General features: G+C 37.7%; 1 protein-coding gene and 1 pseudogene across 1 annotated transcript; one reads left to right on the forward strand and one right to left on the reverse strand.

Moving 5' to 3' along the window:
* LOC107506492 lies at nt 1-19793 on the reverse strand (the record flags this gene model as incomplete). Its single annotated transcript, XM_016137188.2, has 9 exons — nt 19698-19793; nt 13025-13187; nt 12431-12678; nt 11950-12086; nt 2550-9402; nt 1873-2041; nt 718-977; nt 419-552; nt 1-301 (listed from the first exon to the last, which is right to left on the reverse strand). Coding segments are annotated over exons 2-9 (8221 nt in total), but the record flags the coding sequence as incomplete, so codon positions are not given.
* LOC118613548 overlaps nt 14669-22527 on the forward strand; it is a 24919-nt pseudogene continuing 17060 nt past the window's right edge.

Consider the following 22527-nt stretch of genomic DNA (forward strand, 5'->3'; position numbering starts at 1 on the left):
TTTGAGGCTGTGGCAGAGAGATGAAGTGTGGCCGAATAGACGTGGTAGTGGAGGTAACAGCTGAGGCATTCGTAGAGGTTGAGACTGAAAGGGATTTGGAAGCAGAAGTAGTCATTGGCCCTTGCTGGGACCAGGGTGCATGGCTGGGCCGTGTAACTCCCTGGAGCCAGAAAAGGAAAGGGCTCACTTGGCTGAAGACGTAGGGCTTTGTGCAATGTTCATCAAAGTGACTCAAGATTCCCACCTGCACCCATGTGTCCTTTTGTTGCAGATGGCACACCAGAGGTGCCCCTAGGTCACCCTGGAAGAAACAAAAAACAAAACATTCACAGATACTTTAAAGGAGGCTAGCAAGTAACTTCAGGTGTTCAATATTCCTCTGTTTCTCCCTGAATTTTATACCCCCTCAACTTTTCACCTTACAGCCAGCCTCCCCCACAGCTTTCTTGGCTTCAACGCAGAAAGTGAATTCATTTAGCTTGGGCCAAAACTGGGCACAAGAGCTGACATTCAGGATGCTTAAGTGCCTTTTCTGCAGAATTCCAGGACTTCCTGGTGAAAAACAGAAAATAAAGAAATTTTTTGTCTTTAGCCTATATTGGAGGGAGGAATGCTGCTGAAGAGAAAGATAATAACATATCTAGATATATGAGAAACGGTACCCTCTTTCTAAATGTGTCATTCTCACTTCCTATCAGTTACTATTGCATTACTCACCCCTCATAAGAGACCAACTGGGTAGCCAGCAGTCATACAGTTGTATATTTTTCTCTTGCTCCAGGCTCTCCTCCAGGCAGATAGGAAGCACCAGAGGTTGAAAATGCAGTGGCTGCTTCAGGAAGATTAGCCCAGGTCCCAAAGGTCCCTTAGGACCTTCATAGGGCATGGCACGGTGAATGCCTACAGTCTGAGCTTGAGTAGGTTCCTGAAGATCAATAAGTCCCACCTGGACCAGGGCCAAGGCTTCTGAATTTTTTCTGGTGGAGAGGAATTTATCAAACATTTTGTTATTACATTATTTCAATGTGAAAAAGAACTTTGCACTTAACCTGAATCACATGAAATCCAGATGAGCACTAAAGTACTACTCCAATTTCCTCTATCTTTGTTGCCAACACACAGTGTTTAATTAGGCACCACATGTGTGAAGATCTTCAGGTATGGTAAGATAAATATTACAATGCAATCCACATACTTTTTAAAAAATAAACAAGTTAACCTAACTTAAAATTTAGGTTATACACCCTAACATTTATCATGTTTAACCCTAAATTTGAAATTTAGAAGTTGAAATATCCCACTTGCAAGATGTGAGACTTCGGATAGTTACTCCTTCTTCCTGAGCTTTGCTTGTTTTGTCTGTACTAATGGCTTTACTTTACTGTGTTAAAGTGGGAAGTGAAATTACGTACCCAAAAGAATATTTTGAGAACATCATAGTTATTATTCTTCTAGAGATTAATAATAAGTGATTTTAAGAGACAAGATTCTACAAGTCATAAAATGTAAAATTGTGATTCTAATGTAGATAATAATTTATAATGAAGATACTGTTAATCATTTTATAGGTAAAATTATATAAATGTAAAATTTAGAATTATATTATTTTAGATCTCAAAATCACTCCTAAAAACAGCTAATATACTAACTTGGAGATACATGAGGATATTAAGAGATAGGGAGCATGCACTTTGTCTTTAGCTAAGGAAATACATCACATGATTATCAAAAGTAAGGAACATCAAATTTTATTTCTGTAGCTAAGGAAGACTATCTACCTTCTTAAAAAAAAAAAGATACCCATGAACAATATGAAAGTTATCATACTTTATAATGATATAAAATTAACTTTCAAATGACACGCAGACTTACATGAAATTCGCACATCTAGCTGTGGTAAGGATCCACTGTTCATTCAGTATAGAACCAGCACAGAAATGAGAGAAAGAGAGTTGCACTGAAACCATCCAAGGGAATTCACCAACTTCTGCCTCCCAGCAGTTGGGACACTGAGGCACAAGGCCAGGACGTAATCCACACTCTGCAGAAGAAATCCACACATGGGATAAGATGAAGTTAGTGCTATCACCCTCTTTCCCCTGAATATGTTGATTTCTTATTTTGAGATTTTAGAAAAATGCTTGTAAATCTTTAACTTTGGGGAAATGCTTCGAAATATCTTTTAATCCTACACGTGTAGCTAGAGTAACAAAGATCTCTGAGAATAATATTCATTTCTCAAGTGGAATAATAAAGTATTTCTGAACACTAAATGTGTTTTTCTAGTACAGTAAGCTGAAAGAAACTAGGTTTACAATACTTGGGTCTTAAACACTTTCTAGCATAAATAAGGTATTCTTCTCTCAATATGTGGACATATTTTAAGATTACATTACTCATCCCCTCCTTCTGATCCAAATAATACTTTCAATTTTCACTCTGTCAAAGTTGGAGACCATGACTGCTGATTTAATCAGAAACTCTGGTTTTAGGCTACAAGACTTTTTGGTCCCAAAAATAACCAAAATAGATAATGAGGCTGAACTTACCTGTGGTTTCATGAGAAACAACAGCTGTCTTGAAGAGCCAGAAGGCCTGAAGACTGTCTTTCCAGACCAAACCCAGATGACACTCAGCCAAGGAAACATTGAGTTCTGAATTCTTGAGAGGCTCTTGTTCAGGCTGTTTAGACTTAGTTTCAAATTCAGATCCAGGCATCTGATAAAGTTGCTTTGTTAAAAGTGTGATTGGAGCAGCACGCAGGGATGACAAACCATGAGAAAGAAAGGTCTCTTTGGTAAATTTTGAGGTAGATAGTGTCTGAGAAGAACTATCAGAAGAGGCTAAGGTCAAAAGGACAGGAGAGAAGGCCATAGGAGAAAGAATGGAGCAATAAGGGGAAATACAGGATGAAGGTAATGTGCAAGAAAAAAACAATGAACAGGAAGGGGACAATGCACATGGAGTTGGCAGAGAACAAGGAACAAGAAAGGAAAAAGATGGAGAAAGAGGGCTAAGAAAACTAGATGGAACATAAGGGCTTCCTTTTGTTTTGGTGATTTGTAAATTACTGCCAAAGTTCAGATAATCGGCTCTTCCAGGAAGCCAGGTGCTTGAAAGGGTAAGAGGTAGAATGTTTGTAAGCTCACTGGGTAGGAGAGAATTGATTTGATCTTGGCTTTTTCCTGCAGGTATCTCAGTTGACAAAGCTATTATAAAATACTGATTTGTGGAAAGGATAGTTTCTGTTTGTAAAAAAGGTACAGGTTTAGACCAGGAGCCAAACTGACTAGTTAATGGAGTTGCTCTATCCAGTTCAACTTCAAGAGGAACAAATGATGTAATTATATCAGCTTTATAATGGCTGTCAGGCTTTCTTTCTTTTTCTTGTGGAGTCTGTGTTTTGACTTTGTCAGGTGTAAGTATAGCAGAGGATGCAATAATGTCAGTTTCAGGGTGGGCCCAGGGCCTGCCTTCTTGGGTTTCAGACTGTATCCAAGACTCAACTATGCCAACTTCAGGGTAGATCCGAGGACTGAATACTTGAAATTCTAAATGGGTCCAAGGTATGACTTTACTCATCTGAATGTGGAACCAAGATTTGACTGTATTTGCCTCCATATTGACCCAGGGTTTGACTGCTTGAGTTTCAGGGTATATCCAGGGTTGATTTGTAACAGCTCCTTGCTGAGTCCAGGGGTGAACTAAAGACATGTTAGCCTGAGTTAAGGGAGTGTCTGTCTGAAAGTCAGGTTGAATCCAAGCTCTACTTGTATTACTTTGAGTCTGTAACAAAGGAGTAATTGTATCAACTTCAGATACAGTTATAGGTTTTACTAGTTGTCTTGCAGTCTGTGACCAAACATGGAGTGTTTCAGTTTCAGGATGGGAACTGGGTTTATCTGTAGTAGCTTCCTGTAGATTCCAAGGTTTGACTGAATCTATTTGAATCTGAAACCAATGTTTTATTACTGTATTAGTATCCACATGGGTTGAGGGGTAGATTTTTAAAGTTTCAGCCAAGGTCCATGGTCTGATCGCAGCAGTTTCAAGGTGGATCCAGGGGTGGATTGTAGCAGTTTCAAGCTTAGTCCAGGATCTGAATGAATTACTCTCATGCTGAGTCCAAGGGATGATTATATCAACTTCATTTTGAGTCCAGGAACATGGCATTTGAGATTCAAATGGGTACTGGGGCCTAATTGTACAATTTTGCATTGGGTACCAAAATGTGACTGTATCCACATCAGTCCAGGAACTGACAAACTGTAGCTCAGGCTGGGTCCATGGTTTTACTGTATCACTTTCATGATGGGTCCAGAGTCTGACTGTGTTGGTTTCAGTCTGAGTCCAGAGTTGGGCTAACTCACCTTCAGGATGAGGCCAAAATCTGACTGTATTAGTTTTGTCCTGGATCCAGGGGTGGGCTCTTTGCCATTTTGGTTGGATCCTGGGAGTAGCTATTTGAGATTGAGGTTGAGTGCCTTGTTTTATGGCACCAAACTGAGTCTGGAACCAAGATCTGACCATATTAATGTCACTCACATTTAAGGGTTTCGCTTCTTGCATTTCAGACGGGGGTGATAATGTAAACATATTGGCTTCAGATTGTGTCCAGGGCCTCACTGCTTCAGATTCAGGCTGGGCCCAAGGTCTGAAAGTACTACTTTTAGGTTGAGTCCAGAGACTGATTATACCAGCTTCATTTTTGATCCATGGTCTTACTATATCTGCTTCAGAAAAGGTCCAATATCCCACTGTGTCTCCTTTGGACTGGTTCCCTGGATGAAATACACCAGTTTTAGTCTGAACCCATGATAAGGTTGTGGCAGTTTCATGTTGAGCCAAGAGATCCACTCTACCAGGTCCAAACTGAGTCAAGGTACTCACTGTTTGAGATTCTGATTGACCCCAGGGTCTTATTCTTGTTGTTTCAGTCTTCAACCAAGATCTGCTAATATCAGCTTCAGAGTGGAGCCAGAGTCTGGCTGCTTGAGGCAAGGGCACTACCCAGGATATAAATGTTCCAAATTTAGACAAGGCCCATGAGTTGATATTATCAGTCTTAGGATGTGTCCAAAGGAAGGAAGCTTGATTCTCAACTGTAATCAAGGATCGAGTAGTCTCGATTTGCGGATGCAATGAAATATTAAATATACTAGGTTCAGGTACTCTCCAAGGTTGCTTAGACTCAGTTTTAATCATTGTCCACAATGTGACTGTATCATTTAGACTCTGTGTGTATGAATTTAATAGAGAATCAAATTGCATCCAGAACATGACTGAGGAAACTGTAGACTGTGTCCAGCTTACTAGTGGAGATTCAGTCTGAGGCTGTGATATGACTGTGACAGCTACAGCCTCTGCCCAGGGATTCACTGCTGCAGATTCAGTCAGGGTCCAGGGTACGACTGTGGCAGTTACAGCCTCCGCCCAGGGATTCACTGATGGAAAGTCAGTCAGGGTCCAGGGTATGTCTGTTTCAGCCACAGCCTCTGTCCAGAATTTCACTGATGGAAAGTCTGTCAGGGTCCAGGGTATGTCTGTTTCAGCCACAACCTCTGCCCAGAGATTCGTTGCTGAAGATTCAGTTGGGGTCCAGGGTATGACTGTGGCAGTTGTAACCTCTGCCCAGGGATTCACTGATGGAAAGTCAGTCAGGGTCCAGGGTATATCTGTTTCAGCCACAATGTCTGTCCAGAGATTTGTTGCTGGAGATTCAGTCTGAGTCCATGGGATAACTCTGGCTGCTGCAGCCTCTGCCCAGGGATTCACAGACAGAGAGTCACTGTTGGTGCACTGTGTTATTATGTCTTTCCAGGGATTTGTCTTTGTCTTTAATTCTGGAATTTCAGTTTTGGTACAAGGTGTGACCATGTCAGGTACAGTATGTGCCCATCCATTTATTGCTTGAGGTTTAGTTTGAGTCCACTGTATCACACTCTCAGATACAGGCTGTACCCTGGGTTTTACAGGGGCAGAATCAGCTGGAGTCCACAGTATGTTTACATCAGCTATGGATTGTGTCCATGGATTCACCACTGGAGATCCATCCTGACTCCATAGTGTAACCAAGGAAGCTGCAGCCTCAGTCCAGGCTTTTTCTAAAGATTCTGCTTGAGACCATGCCGTGACTGTACCACTCTCGACCTCTGTCCAGGTACTTATTGCTGGAGACTCAGCTTGAGACCATGGTGGAATTATGCCCACAACAGGTTGTATCCAGGAATTTATTCCCGAGATCTCTGCCTGGGACCAAGTTGTGACTATATTTGCTTCAGATTGTGCCCAAGGATTTACTTCCGGATTTCCTCTCTCAGTCCATGTTGAGATACTCTCAGTTTCAGACTGTCTCCAGGAATTTAGTGCTATAGATTCTGTTGGGGTCCATGTTATGACTGTATCATTTTCAGACTTTTTCCAGGAATATAATGAAGGAGACTCAGCCTGAAGATACAGTGTGGCTATATCATCTATAGATTGTGTCCATGAATTTATTGCTGGAGATTCAGCTTGGGTCAACTGTGTTATTGTCCCAGTTATAATGCCTGTCCAAGGAATTACTGCAGAAGACTTGCCATGGATCCATGGTGTGATTACATCAGCTTTTGACTGTGTCCAGGGATTTCCTGCTACAGATTCTGTTTGGGTCCATGCTGTGACTGTATCAGCTACAGGCTGTGTCCAAGGATTTATTGCTATAGATTTAGCTTGTGTCCTCTGTATTACTGTATCAAATGCAGGATGTGTCAAGAGCTTTTGTCCCGGAAATTCAGCCTTTGCCCACGTTGTGACAGGTTTAGTTAACAACCGTCGCCAATAATTTACTCCTGGATTTTCGCTCTGGATCGATGGTGTGACTGTTTCAGTTTCCGACTGTGCCCAGGGATTTATTTCTAGAGATTCAGCCTGGGTTGATGGTATTAAAGTATCTGCATCATTTTGTGCCCCAGGATTGATTATACCAATATCTGGCTGAATCCAGGGTCTTACTGTGTCAGCTTCATACTGTGTCCAGAACCTAACATTATTGGCTTCTTGTTCATCCCAGCTTCTGATTGTGTTAACATCACGTTGTACCCAGGCTTTTACCTTATCATCCACAGGTTGGTTCCGGGGACTGACTCTTTCCATTTCGGACCGTATCCAGTGGTGTGCTGTTTTCATTACTGGTTCTGTCCACAGTATGATCGTCTCCATTTGTGTGTGGAACCAAAGTTTGACATTATCGGTCTCAGACCGAGTCCCAGGTCTGGCTCTATCACCTTCAGGATGGGTCCAGGAGTGGGCTCTTTGAAATTCTGTTTCAGTCCAAGGTTTGAATGTATCCAGTTGAGGATGAAACCAAGAACTGACTATATTAGCTTCAGGCTCAGACCAGGACATGTCTGTCTGAGAGTCAATATGGCTCCAGGTTTTGATTATATAAGTTTGTGTCTGCAACCAAAGTCTGACTGCATCAGTTTCAGGGCTTGTCCAGTGTGGGACTATATTACCCATAGATTGTGTCCAGTATCTGATTGTAGATGATTCAGGCTTTGCCCATGGTTGGATGCCACCACCTTCAGACTGAATCCATGGTTTGACCACGTTAATGTCATTCTGAATCCAGGGATGCAGTGTTTTAAGGTCTGGCTGGGTCCTCAGTCTCATTTGATCAGATTTTGTGAAGAACCAAGATCTGGCTTTCTTAGCTTCAGGCTGTTTCCTAGGTCTGATTGTTTCAATTTCACTGGAGGTCCAGGATCTAATTGTATCTGCTTCTCGTTGGTTCCAATGTTTGCCTTTTTCTTCTTTAGTTCTAGGTCTGACTATTTGAATTTTAGACTGAATCCAGGGTATGGTTATTTCAGTCTTGGTCTGTAACCATGGTCTGATTGTATCAGCTTTCAGCTGAGAAAAAGGTCTTTCTGCTTGGGTTTCTGACTGGGTCCAGGTTTGCACTATGTCGGCTTCATGCTGAGTCCTATCAGCTTTAGAGCGAATGAAAGACTTAATTAGATTAGTAAAAGGATGGAACAAGAGCCAAGATGTATATTCAGTCTTCATCTGAGGTTTGACTGTAATAGTATCATGTTTACTCAATACGCTGATACTATACATTTGACTTGAGGGTCTGATCACACGTGCCTTATATTGGGCCCAAGACATAACAGAACTGTCTGCAGATGGAGCCAAAGAAAAGGGCATATTAAACTCTGAGTAAGTCCAAAATCGAGTTGACTTAGGTCCAGGGAGAATCCAGTATTCATTTGTCTTTTCTATAGGCTCTTGAGATCCAACTATATTTGGAGCTGGCTGGAACCAAGGTTCCAAGGTATAGGTTACTGTTGGATAATGGTATCCATTTGCATTTAGTGTGGAATGAGTCCTGAATTCAATTTCATTACCTATTAAAGGGACCCATGGACGTAGGTTATAGATTATGGGTTTAACTACAGTGTTAACTTTACCAGCTCCATAGTGTATTTGGGTTCTAACATTCTCTTCACTAGACTGAACCTGCATCACTTTTTCTGTTTTCTCCAGCACACTATGTGTCCAAGGTCCAACATTAGGGGTGATTTCTAGCCAGGGTCTAGCTAGAAGTTGACCATCGAAAAGAGTCTTAGTAGCTTGCACTTGAGACTGGACAGCAGTAATCTCAGATGGAATCTGGGATCCACTTATGTCACTTGAAAACAGAACCCAGTTTTGATCAGCATTAATTAACGGTAGAGTATGAATGCCAATTATACTGGCTGATTGTTTAACCCAAGATCTTACTGACTCAGTCACAGTTCTATGTTGATGTTTCACTGAATGTCTCTGAGGAGGGTCCCAGGATATAAGTATACCAGTTGTTAAGGAATTCTGGGGATCAGAAAGACCCCAAGATTCAGAAATATCAGCTCTTGGAGTACTCCAGGGATTATCTATCACAGAAGGATCCCATGGTTTGGCAATAGGAAGGGTCCAGGATTTAACCATTGGCAATTTGCTAGCTGAAGATTGCTGACTACGTTGAAGCTGTAAGTGTCTACTGCCAGGGAAAGAATCTCTATTATTTGAACCAAAAAATATTGGAGGACGATCCCGGCGCTGTCTCTTTAGTGCCAAAGTGTCTAATGTCTTATATGACTGTATAGTAAATCCATGGGAAGTCAAAATAGCAGAGCCCATGTTTAGGCTAAGCCTGTTTTGTGGACCATGTTCTACCCTGGGAGAAAAACTGCAGGGTAGGGAAAAAACAGGATCATGCAGCTTCTGGGATGCCTCGATAAGCCTTCTCATCCAAAATAGGTATGGGGCCATCTTGATGACAAGAACAGGATCAGAACAGACCATTGAGGACTCACTGACCAGGCCTACCAGCTCCCAATGGTTGCCAAAGAGACAGAGAACAGGACTACCCTGCTGTACCTGAATGAGGAAACAGAGGATTCATGTATATGACATAGATAGACAGACATATATAGGATGCATATATTAAAGTGTCACTTATATCAATTGTATATAAATATCTAATACATACATGAATAATAAACTATGTGAATGTATATTTATATATTTATAAATAATGTTATTTATACATTACATATACACTAATGATTTTTAACATTAAACATATAAGATTCATATATTTTTCTGCCACATATAATTCCAAATGTCATGGCAAAAGTAATAAAAGTTATATGGTGCATACTTCTAGAAGCTGACTTAAGTACAAATAACTAACTGCTTGAAAAAGAAAAACCAAATGCTAAGTGGGGAATTTAGAGAAAACCTTAAAAAAATAAATATTTAACATCATTTTTTACAAATTACTTAGCTGGGTATTTCTAGGCAGAGCACAACTAATACAATTACATCTATTGGTTATGTTTATCTCTATCATTTCCACTGCAATTGCTATGCTTCAAATCATCATGGGTTCCCCCCACCCTCTCATACTCTTGTTTTCAAGCCATTACTATTTCTGTTTCCCTGTCATACATGCCATTATTTTACGGTTTGTTCTCCCAGGAGACAGAATGATACTCAGAATAAAAGCCAAAGGCTTCTTTAGTCTCTGATCTCAACTACAGACATTTTTTATTTGCTCATTTGCTACTGTTATATTTGCTTCATTCTACTATCAAAAATTTTCTGATAGCTTCTATTGCCTTGTTTTTTCTTTTTTCAAAAATTCATGATAAATTAATTCCTCAAAAGATATAGGCCTTTGCACAAATGAAAGACTTTTAAAAGGCCTTCTGTGCTACTCCTATTCTGATGGCACATTTTCTACATCTATCACTAATTATATTTTTGGAAGTTAGTTTTACCAGTCACATTTTATTTTTTTATTTGTTGCCTGTAACTTGTAAGCATCGTGAGGGTAGGGCAATTATATATCTTTTAAACCCTCAAATCTTGGCACAACACCAAACCAGGTTTAGGCACTCAGTATGTACTGAGTATATGATTCCTAATTGTTTTGCTTTGCATGACAAAATTATGATGATGAAATAAATGTGAAGAGTACAAAGATTCTTTAATAAACTTTTAATAGATTCCTGAATAAATCTAATGTTTTTCATTTATTATTCTGTAGCCCCCACTGCTTAAGTAATAAGGGCCATGTTTCATTACTTCATAATATAGTCCCAACTTATTTTTCTACTCTCATTTCTTCTGAATCTCTTATACCAAAATTTTTTTCCAAAAGTTTTACTGCTCAAGTATTATCTGTGCATTAGATGTTCTTCCTATTTTTACATAGTGCATCTCTGTAGTTAAGAGCTCCTTTGTTTTCAAACTTTTAAGTCGGTATAAAGATAAAGTTGACCCTGTCTTCATTGTGCCTCTACTGTTCACTATACAGATGTATATAATATTGACAAAATTATACTGTAGTTAATTATTGTATTATGTGGTAATTTAAATTTATCTCCTATCAAATCATAAGCTCCAAGATGACTGGAAACACGCTGGGATTTTCTGAGTTGGAAGTAGGTCTGTTTTCTCTATATACAGTGTCAGATTTGTATCCCCTATTCATACAGTTAATTCATCTTCCTTCATTTCAAGTTTCTTAAATATTGATTTCAAGACTCTTTCTCCTCTTAGTCCTTTAGACTTCACAAAGTCCAGCAATTTGTTTAATGAAAGAAATATTGATGTAATCTCATGTTTCTCCTCCTTTAGGAATTCTAATCTCTGCCATTCTAGCAAATTTCAAATGGCCTTTTTCATTTTTACTTTATTTTTATTTTTTGCCTTGTTTCTTTCTAGCCATTTTTTCCCTTAACTGTATCTTATAAAATAAATATTACTCTCTCTAAAATGTTCTAAATCACCTCTTAGGTTGAGGTTTAGACAAAAGGCCATAGGGCCATATCCTTAAAAAGTAATTAGTTACTGGCATATGTTTGTTTTTCATAGCAAATTGTATTTTATGTTATTTCTGTAACCTCAGGACAAATAATTATTATACCTCATAAATGTAGCCTTTTATTTTTCATAAATACTCCATTTATGTTTGCTAAATTGAAGTTTGTATTCTAATAACCAAATCCAATCCAAGAATTGTAAACTCATGTTCTTCCCATTGTTTCAAAGATATCTGTGGTACGTTCTCTATCCTTAAATTTTTTCAATAAAAATATTTCTTACTTTATTTATTTGTGATCTTATCTGTTTTATATAATCATGGTCTGCATATATATGTATATATAAGATCATATGATTATATAATAACCATAAACATTATATTTGTGCATTACATGTGGAAACACTTAATATGATATCAGCCTTTAAAAATTTCTAAGCATACAGTATGAGACTATTAACTGGATATACTATGATGTCCAATATCTCCAGAATGTATTCATTTTGTGTAAATGAAAATCTATATTCATTTTGTACAATTTTACAAATAGTTTTACATCACCCCCCAATGGTAATTTTGCCTTATACAGTTAGTACCCAGCATTCTTCTTGTGCTTGACTCCAGATGCATAGATTGTTGCTTTCAGCCAGGTGGAGATGTTGTTTTTGGCAGAATGAGAGGTCCAGCAGCTTAACTGACAGCTTCTTAATACTGGTCCCCAAAATATTGTGGTCTGAAGAAACAGATACAATATATTTATGAGTTATTAAGTATCTTAAGCATTTTATAGCATAGCTTCCTAAGATTTTTACACTGTAACTTTCAATCACTTAATTATACAGAATTTCTGAGATGCTTAGACTTCTCTCTTTCTTCCAAATCCTTCTTAAATGGCATATGAAACACAATAATTGTATCCCATAATATTGTCACTTTACTTCCTTAAAACTCAGACTCTACCCCTCTAAAATGGAGTAATATGGATATAATGATTTTTATAAAATTTTTAAGCTCTTTCCTTTTTCATCATTCTTTTAATATTAATATTTGAGCAATGATATGACTTCTGTGGCTTACTCTGATATTGATATACGCTGCAGTGTTTGTACTGGCAGTTATAACAACTCTTCCAGAAGATATCATGAGTGTGAGAAAGTGGCATTTCTTCCCTCCTGATAGGGTATTGCAGGAGGATCACTCCTATGTTTCCTTTCACTCGATCTGTTCCAATTTGTGGAGCAAAGCCACGGTGCAGACATAGTTTGTGGCCAAATAAGATATCTTCTTGATTGATGATTCCTGAAATTTCAGAGTGCAAATACTTCCTAAGGGAATAGGAAAAATGAAGAATAATGTTATAAAATTAGAGTGAAAAAAAACATTTCATTAAGCTTCCATTTAACCTGAAATGTTTAAATTGGTAACGCCTTTACTTGCTTATCAATGTAATCTGACAACTTTCTACCTTCTAACTCTATAAATTAATGTTTTATCTTACAAACTAAATAGAATTTGACTTTTAGAGGTTTAAGCTTCATTTTTAATATAATATTTTCTGAAGAAATTCTACTTAATGTATTAAAATTCAAGGCAAATAGTTAATTATGATGAATCAAATATAAAAAGTATATATAACTATATCATATTACTCATGGCCCTCACTATACTTACAGTTTAATCAGACAGCTGGCTGTTGAGAGGATCCACCACCGATTCAGAACAATGCCCTGGCAGGTTTCAGGCATGGGCACTAGCCATGGGATGTTGTTGGACTCTGATAATGAGGCCATCCTTGGGGTCAATGAGTTTAACCACTGCTTTTGAGAACTGGGTACTAAAAGGGTCAGATAGGGAGGGGAAGAGGTAAACATAACATAAAAAAATAACATAATGTTGAATGCTTTATAATATATTTGTTATTCTACTTTTCTGTATAATGAAGGGGAGGAGACTATAGAGAAGAATAAGAAGGAATATTTAAAAGGTGACAAAAATACAAGATTATGTGATATAGAAACTTAAAGAAACAGGAAAATTTGATAAATGACAAGGAGATGAGATGACTGACCATATTTAAAAAGTTACTGAAAACCGATAACATCTTCCCTATTACTAATACAAAAAAAAGGAGAAAAAATCTCAAGTGTCTGTAACTTACCGCCAACGCAGTGAAAAAACAATCCCCCAAACTGATAGAGGCAAAGTACAGCTCTCATGTTGCCTCCAATGGATGTGAAAACAAGATAGGATTCTAGTAGAGTAGTTACCAGGGTTGAGTTTGAAATTACAGGAATTAGAATGTCTGACATCATAATAACTGCTTGTGAGATAACTACCTTCTTTCTATTATGATTAACCAACTAGAAAGTTATGTATATGAAATTTAGCCAAATACTTATTTGTACTTCTTCAACCCTTCACTGCCTTCTCTCAGATGGTCACAGGGATGGGAAGCACAGCTTAGGAAATGCAGTCAGCAGTAATGTAATGGCTACAGAAAGCCAGAGGGAAAATAGAGTAATTAGGGTGATTATTTCATAAACGATGTAAATGTCTAACCAATGTACCCTATACTTGAAACTAATAATGAAATATAATAAATGTTAAAAAAAATAAAGCAATGTTTACTTCAACTTGAAAATTAAAATAAAAATTAGCTCAATATTAATATTTATTTTTGGAATGGGACAACCAATATCCCTATTTCACACTTTGTAAATAAAAGTATGATTTATTTGGTATCACCATGTAACTTTATTTACCTGCCACATACACTTACTAAATAAAAAATCAGATAGGCCTATATGACCTAACATAAAAAGAAGATAAGAAAATACTTTTTGATAAGAGTTTAAAGAGTTGTATAGATAAATATAAAAGTAATAGCATATTTCAATTATACATTTATTCACATATCCATATCTACCAATCACACTCAACTCGGAAATAATTAGCTTGTAAATATGAAGATAATTGAAGAATTACCTCAAACCTAATTTCACTTTTCTTTGATGGCAATCTAGGGCAAAAAGCAACAATTAAACAAATATACACCCAATTTTTAAATGCAGTGTGCCAAATATTGAACACATAAATGTGAGGAAAAATGTGTTTGTATTTTTTTGAGTTTTCAATTTAGGGTAAGACTATATTAGCTAAGGAAAACATCAGCTGAACAGAATAGAAAATATAAAATCAATTGCATAAAAAGTTTACATTTCACATACTATGTCATTCAACATTATGATTTTATCATAGATCTAACTCAAGCTATCACATCGCTTAGCAATTTTAGTGCTTGACTTTTATCCTCTCATGACTGAAAGATGCCTTCTCTGTAAGAGCATTCATGTCCTGTTGCAGATAATTTTCTTATATTTCCATGGCCACTCCATTGCTTTTCTCTCTTCTTTTTTCATTTATTGCATGAAAGGCACTATAATCATTCAAGATTTACAGTAAAACTTAAAAAAAACATTTTAAAATAATACATTTATTAAAATGATGTTTACATATTAATAAGTACTCAAAATTAGAGAAGCACAATACTATAATACTGAATCATTTTAATAACAGACAGAAATATTGTTAAAGCTTTTAAAGTAATGATCAAATTATAACCTAGGTAAGTGAAAATTTAGCAAACAAAATAAAAATAGAATTTTTACTCTTCGAATAACTTTTTAGAAATCTATGTGAGAAAATAGGGCATGTCATAGCCAAAATCTTGTAACTCAAAAAATAATATATTTTTTAAATATTAAAATGGAGAAAGAACCTGATTAGACATTTCCGTATAAAAGAAACCTGAAAAAATGCTCAATCTCATTAATTACTAAGAAAATTCAAATCAAAATTATAATGACACCACCTGACACCCAAAAATAAACAAGTGACATTAGAAGCAGGAAGGAACCTGGGGACCCCTTGACCACCTGAAATTACTACAAATTGAATTGCTAGAGCCCACAAAACAGCCTAACGCACAGACACTGCTGAATCAGGTGAGCAGGGAGCAGAGAAGTGAGAGCGGCGAGAGGTGCCTCTGATGCTGCGCGGAGCTCCCTGTGGGACTCAGGGAAAGGGGGAAATCAGGTTGCGGCCTGTGCTTGCTGAAGCCACACGCATTCCTGTCTGAATGATTGGCATATATTACAGCTGAACCCAGTGACCAGGGCAGAGACAAAGACAGATATGCTCACAGAAATGTGACAACCGTGTTCTGGAATAAGAGACTGGCTGACTCCCCCATTCTCCCCCACAGCTCGCCTCCCCCAACTTTCACAGAGTAGCTGCGGGTCCCAGGAAACCCGTAGCAGCGAGTATCAAGCAGAAGGGTCAGCAATAATTGAGGAGACACTTGGTGGTGGGGATCCAGAGGTAAGGCAGCTGAAGATTGGCAGTCAGCGTTACTGTGAGTGAAACCACCGGCAGCACACCAGTGACCTATCACAGTCATCCCATCCATGAAGGCTGACCTCAGCAGAGTCACTTGGGCACCTCAGGCAACACAGCACTGCATCTGGCTGCTGGGGCAGCACCAAGACTTCAAGAGCTCTTCAGAGCTCAGATCCCCCTCGCCAATCACATTGTGTACATGGAGTAGGAGGCGAGGGGGACCGAACCCTGGGCCCTAGACCCAGGCCACCCAGTCACAGAGAGCTCAGACGGGCAGGTCGATGAACTCAAACAAAATCAATGACCAACATGAATACATACCAAAGACACTGAAACTCTAACAAAGAACCAAATAGAACTGCAGCTAGAAAACTCAATAAAAGAAATGAGGAATGAAATAGTGAGCTTAGGAAATTGAGTTGAGCAGATAAAGTAAAGAATTAGTGACAATTAGAAGACAGAAATCTGCAAATGATGCTGACTGAAGAAGACTTGAGAATTAAAAAAAGAAAGAAAGAAAGAAAGAAAGAAAGAAAGAACATCCCAAGAACTATTTGACTTTACCAGGAAAAGCAATACAAGATTAATGGGTATAGGGGAAGACAGAGAGAAGGGAACAGAGAGAATATTTAAATAAATAGTCAGTGAGACTTTCCCAAACCTATGGAAAGAATTGGATCCTTCTATCCAAGAAGCAAACAGAACATCTAATTATCCTGATTCATAAAGGCCTTCTCCAAGACACATTATATAAAAACTGTCAAAAATTATTAACAAAGAAAGTTTCTCAAGGCAGCCAGATAAAAGAGGACAGTAACTTATAAAGAAATACCCATTAGACTATTATCATACCTTTATTTAGAAACTTTACAAGCTGTAAGGGACTTGAATCAAGTATTCAAACTACTGAAAAAGAGAAATTACCAGCCAAGATATACCCAGCAAAGTTCTTTAGATGTCAAAAAGAAATAAAGACCTTTCTGACATAGAAAAAGCTGAAAGCTTTTCCATCACGAGGCCTGCATTACAGAAAATATTAAAGGGGATTAGCTTACTTGACACAAAAAGACCAAAGAATCTAAAACTATAAGCAAAATCACTAAAACACAGATAATAGCAGGAAATCTCGACCCTTATTTAGAATTGGGTATTATACGCTGAAATGTTACGTAATGATTAAAGGACTTTAAAACATTCTTGAAAGACAAGAAGACCATAGTTACTGCAACTTGGGGAAAAAAAAACTCATAGCATAAACAGACATTATTTGTGACAACAAACACAGACAATGTGAGGGAGTAAAGGTCTGAATCTGCGAAACGAATGAAGATAATATGCATTCAGAAGAAAAAAGACTTGTATACACGAAACTTTCCTTTGCATAAACTTAATGGCACCCGCATAAGAAATCTAGAACTGAGACACATCACACACACACACACACACACACACACACACACACACACACACAAGAAATAATTACAAAACACCATCAAACTAAAATAACAGACAGAAACCCAAGGGCAAAGAAATAACGGAGACACCAAGCAACCAGTAAACAAAAGATAAAGTGGCTACAAACAATCCTTATATATAATAATCACCTTAAATATAAATGGACTAAACTCACCAATAATAAGGCATAAAGTAAAAGACTGAAAAAACCCCCACAAAACCCAACTATATGGTGCCTTCAAGAGACATGTCTCAGCTGCAAAGACCAATATAGACTCAAAGTGAAAGGGTGGCAAATGCTACTCCAAGCAAATGGCATCCAGAGAAAATTGGGAATAGCTGTACTTACATCTGATGAAACAAACTTCAAAATAAAGAGGTGACAAGAGACAGTGATGGACACATTGTAATGATAAAGGGGACCACACACCGAGAACACATAACATTTATCAATATATATATAGTCCCAGTCAAGAGTATCAATATATATAAAGCAACTACTAACAGAACTAATGAGAGAAACTGACCAAAACACTATCAAAGTAGGGAACCTAAATACCTCACTGTCACATATGGATAAATCATTCAAACAGAAAATCAATTATAAAATATCAACCTTAAATGACACATTAGACCAATTAGACATAATTGACATTTCATTTCAAAACACAAGAATACACATTCACTCTAGTGCACACGAAACATTCTCAAGGATAGGCTGTGTGGGAACACAAAACCAGCCCCAACAAATTTCAGAGCGTGAAATCATGCCAAGCATATTTTCAAACACTATGTTTTGATCTGGAGGTCAACTACAAAAAAGTGGGAAAAAACACAAATATGTAGAGATTAAACAACATCCTATTAAAAGAACAACTGGGTCAAAATAAAAGAAGAGATGAAAACATATGCAGAAAAAAAATGAGAATAAAAGTACAGCATGTCGAATTTGGGAAAGGGCAGAAGGAGTAATAAGAGAAAAGTTCCTGTCAGTACAGACCTATCTTAAGAAACAAGGAAAACCCCAATTAACAACCCAACAAAAAAAAGAACAGAGGAAGGAAGTAAATCATAAAAATTGGAGCAGAAGTTTAAAAAATTGAGAACAAAAGATAATTGAAAAGATTAATGTAACAAAAGTTTGCTCTTTGAAAAGATGTATAGAATTGACTGACCCTAAGAACTTATTACTAAGGAAAAAAAGAGTAAAGATATAAACAAAATCAGAATTGAAAGAAGAGAAATTGTGACAGATACCACCAAAGCACAAAATACTATACAAATTTATATGAAAGAGTATATGTCGCCAAATTTGATAACCTAGAAGAAATGGCCAAATTATTAGAAAAATATGATCTTCCTAGACTGAATCACAACAAACAAACAAACAAATGAACAGGAAAATCTAAGTGGACTTATCAACAGTATGAAAATTGAAATACTCATCAAACAACTTCCCAAAGTAAAAGTCCGGGACCCGATGGCTTCACCAGTGAATTTTACCAAATGTTCAAAGATGATTTCATACCTGCTCTTCACAAACATTTCCAAAAAAAAAAAAAAAAAATGCAGAAGAGGCAATGCTTCCTAACTTACTTGATGAAGCAAATATTGCCCTGACACCCAAACCTGGTAAATACAGCACTAAAAATTAAAACTATAGATCAATATCTCTGATGAATATAGAGGCAAAAATTCTCAAGAACATCCTTTTATTAACGAACATACATTAAAAAGATTATACATCATGATCAGGTGTGGTTTATTCCGGGGCACAAGCAGGGTTCAACATACACAAATCTATCATTGTGATACACAAAGAAAAAGAATACGAATCATATGATCATATCAATAAATGCAGAAAAAGCATCTGACACTTAACAAAATGGATATAGAAGGGAAGAATCTCAACATAATAAAGGCCATATACAAAAACCTTCTGCTAATATCTTACCGAATAATGAAAAACTAGTGATCCTCTAGGATCAGGAAAAATACGAGATTCTTGTTCTTACCACTTTTGTTGTTCGGCTCTCACCACTGTTATTCAATATAGTATGTGAAGTCCTAGCTAGAGGAATCAGGCACGAAAAAGAAATAACAAGCATCCAAATTGGGAATGAAGAACTCAGATTGTCACTGTTTGCAGATGACATGATTCTCCACACAGAAAACCCTAAAGACTCTGCCAAAAATCCATTAGAAACAATATAGTAATAAAGCTGCAGCATACAAAACCAATGTTCAAAAATCCATAGTGTTCCTATACCCTAACAAGAAATTTTCAGAGAAAGTAATAGAAAAAAAAAATTTATTTTGCAATTGCAACAAAAAGAATAAAATACATTGGAATAAACTTAACAAAGCCCATGAAAGACCTACATGCTGAAATCTATATTACTTTGTCAAAAAAAAAAAAAAAAAAACAGTGAAGAAACAAAGAAGTGCAAAGGCATTTTGTGTCCCGAAGATTATTCACCGCAACCCTTACCTTTCCGAGCGCTCACTCTACACGGTGTCCTTCACTGTTGTCCCCAGTTCTCAGGTCCCTGTTCGGGCGCCACCTGCCGGAGCCAGCCAGCCTAGGTCGAACAGCACCTGAGAAGGGGAGTGAGGACTGAAGAAAAAGACAGAGACAAGAGATAGATTCGGGAGAGCTCACAGTCAATACGGCAGCAGCCCTGAGTTTATTTTGCAATGCATACTTATACCCTACTGAGTGCATAAGTAGCAAAACACCTCTAAATAACAACCAATCACAGAAACTCTGTAACATTCCGTTTCCCACCCCCACACCAGGTGCACTTCCTCCTGAGTCAGCAGACTGCATAGCTGGCCAACTTCGCAAAAACATCCTGCTTAACAAACAGTCTCGTTTTCCTCAAAATGGCTCCCAACATCCACATGTGGAATGATAGAATCCACATAATTAAAATGCCCATACTACTCAAAGCAATCCTCCTCAAAAATCCCAAACTCATTTTAAAAAGAAATAGAACAAAAAACAAATCATCAGGTTTCTATGGAAGCAGAGAACACACTGAATTTCCAAAGGTATCCTGAATGAAAAGAATAAGGCTGGAGGTATCACTCCACCTGACTTCAAATTATACTACAAAGGACACTAATCAAAGCAGCATGGTATTGGCAGAAAACAGACACACAGACCAATGGAACAAAATTTAGAGCTGGGAAACAAATCTTTGTATGTGTTGGCAAATAAGTTTTGACACAGGAGCCAAAAACATACAGTGGAGAAAGGAAAGCCTCTTCAGTAAATGGTGCTGGGAAAACTGGAAAGCCACCTGCGAAAGGATGAAATGAGGCTGTAGTCTATCACCACACACATGATGAACTCAGAATGAATCAAGGAACCAAATACAAGACCTGAAACAATAAACCGCAAAAAAGAAAACATAGGGACTAAACTCATGGACCTTGGCCTTGGAGAGGATTTTATGAATTTGACCTCAAAGGCAAGGGAAGTAAAAGCAAAAATAAATAAATGGAACTATAGCAAACTACAAAGCTTCTACACAGCCAAAGACCATCGACAAGGCAAAGGACAACCATTTGAATGGGGCAAGATATCGGCAAATAATGTGTCTGATAAGGGCCTAGTATTGAAAGCATACAAAGAATTCATACAACTCAGTAACAACAACAACAACAACAACAACAACAGTTAAGAAATGGGCAGAGGACCTGGACAGACACTTCTCCCAAGAAGATACGCAAATGGCCAACAAACATGAAAGGATGCTCAACATCACTAGCTGTTAGAGAAATGCAAGTCAGAGGATATATATGCACCCAGTGTTCAGAGCAGCATTATTCATGGTGGCCAAGACATGGACACAACCGAAGTGCCCTTTGATAGACATTTGGATAAAGAAGATGTGGTACATATACACAATGGGATATTACTCAGCCACAAGAGAAAATGAAATACTTCCAATTGCAACAGCATGGATGCTTTTTGAGGTAATCATGCTAAGTAAGATAACTCAGGCAGAAAAAGTTGAGAACCACATGGTATCACTCATATGTGCATTATAAATCTAAAAGCAACAAACGACATGACAAACAGACTGAGACTCATGGACACGAGCAGTGGACTAGTGGTTACCAGAGGGAAGTAGGGTTGGGGGATGTAGGTTGGGGTAAAGGGATCAAATATGTGGTGCCAGAAGTCTAACTATGAACGGTGAACAGGCAACACAGTATTCCTATGACTTTCTGTTGAATTATACACTGGAAACTACTGGATTTTGTTGATTAATGCCATGCCAATAATTTTTAATAATAAAAATAAGATACAATAGGAACTTCTCATAGGCTTGTTTTGAGGGTTGAGTTAAAAATGTTTAAGCCCTTAGACTGTGTGAAGCATAATTAGTGCTCAATAAACAATAGTTATTATTAAAATATATATGTGTGTTACGTATATATATATACAATTATGTGTGTGTGTATGTATATTAACATACAAGATACTAGGACTGACACTGAAAGAAAGATAATGAAGACATTGTCTTTGACCTCGAAAAACTCTTCAACTTGACCTAGTCTTTACCTTCATAATTCCAGCTTTAAGAATCAATGCTTTAAATTGGCTCTGGGCTAAAGAAGTAAAATAGAACCACAAGCCACGCAGCTGCTTTCAGAGATTGTGCTATGGTGCCTAAAATTAAGCAAGTAGGTAAAGTGAGGCTTGTTCTTGTGAACACTTAGAATGTCAAAGCGCAGACCTGAAACCAAATGGTCACACCCATCTTGGAAGCAGCATGTGCTTTGCAGTTATATTCTCTAGATCTATTAATTGCAACACCAAAACCCAGATCAGAGATCTGGGTGTGTGTTTTGTTTTTGTTTTTGTTTTGTTTTGTTTTGTTGATGTAAGAGCCATTGAAAGAAAATGCAGGCAGCCCCAAAACAAAGCCTGCTGTGACAAGGCTTTTAAAGCCACAGAGCATGCCAAGCAGACCCCAAGCAGTACCATCTATACCAGGCAGGCCCACCTGGATTAGAAGAGCAAGGAACCATGCACACATCAGGCTGCACCACCCAGAACCACTCCTACAGGCCAAATGACACACCAGGCACATACCTGCGAGCCCTGACTACTTCTGACCTGCCCAAACTATTCAACATACAGTCTACTGAGAGACAACTCTTTCAAGGTGGGGATAAACATTCCATCCAACTCATGGTAACAAGCACAGAAAGTTAGACAAAATGGAGACACGGGAGAGTATGCCCCAAATGAAGGAATAAAGGGGAAAAAATTCTCCAGAGGAAAACTCTAATGAAACAAAGAT

The sequence above is a fragment of the Rousettus aegyptiacus genome, unplaced genomic scaffold (genome assembly GCF_014176215.1).
Source record: "Rousettus aegyptiacus isolate mRouAeg1 unplaced genomic scaffold, mRouAeg1.p scaffold_m13_p_19, whole genome shotgun sequence".
Classification (NCBI taxonomy): Eukaryota; Metazoa; Chordata; class Mammalia; order Chiroptera; family Pteropodidae; genus Rousettus; species Rousettus aegyptiacus.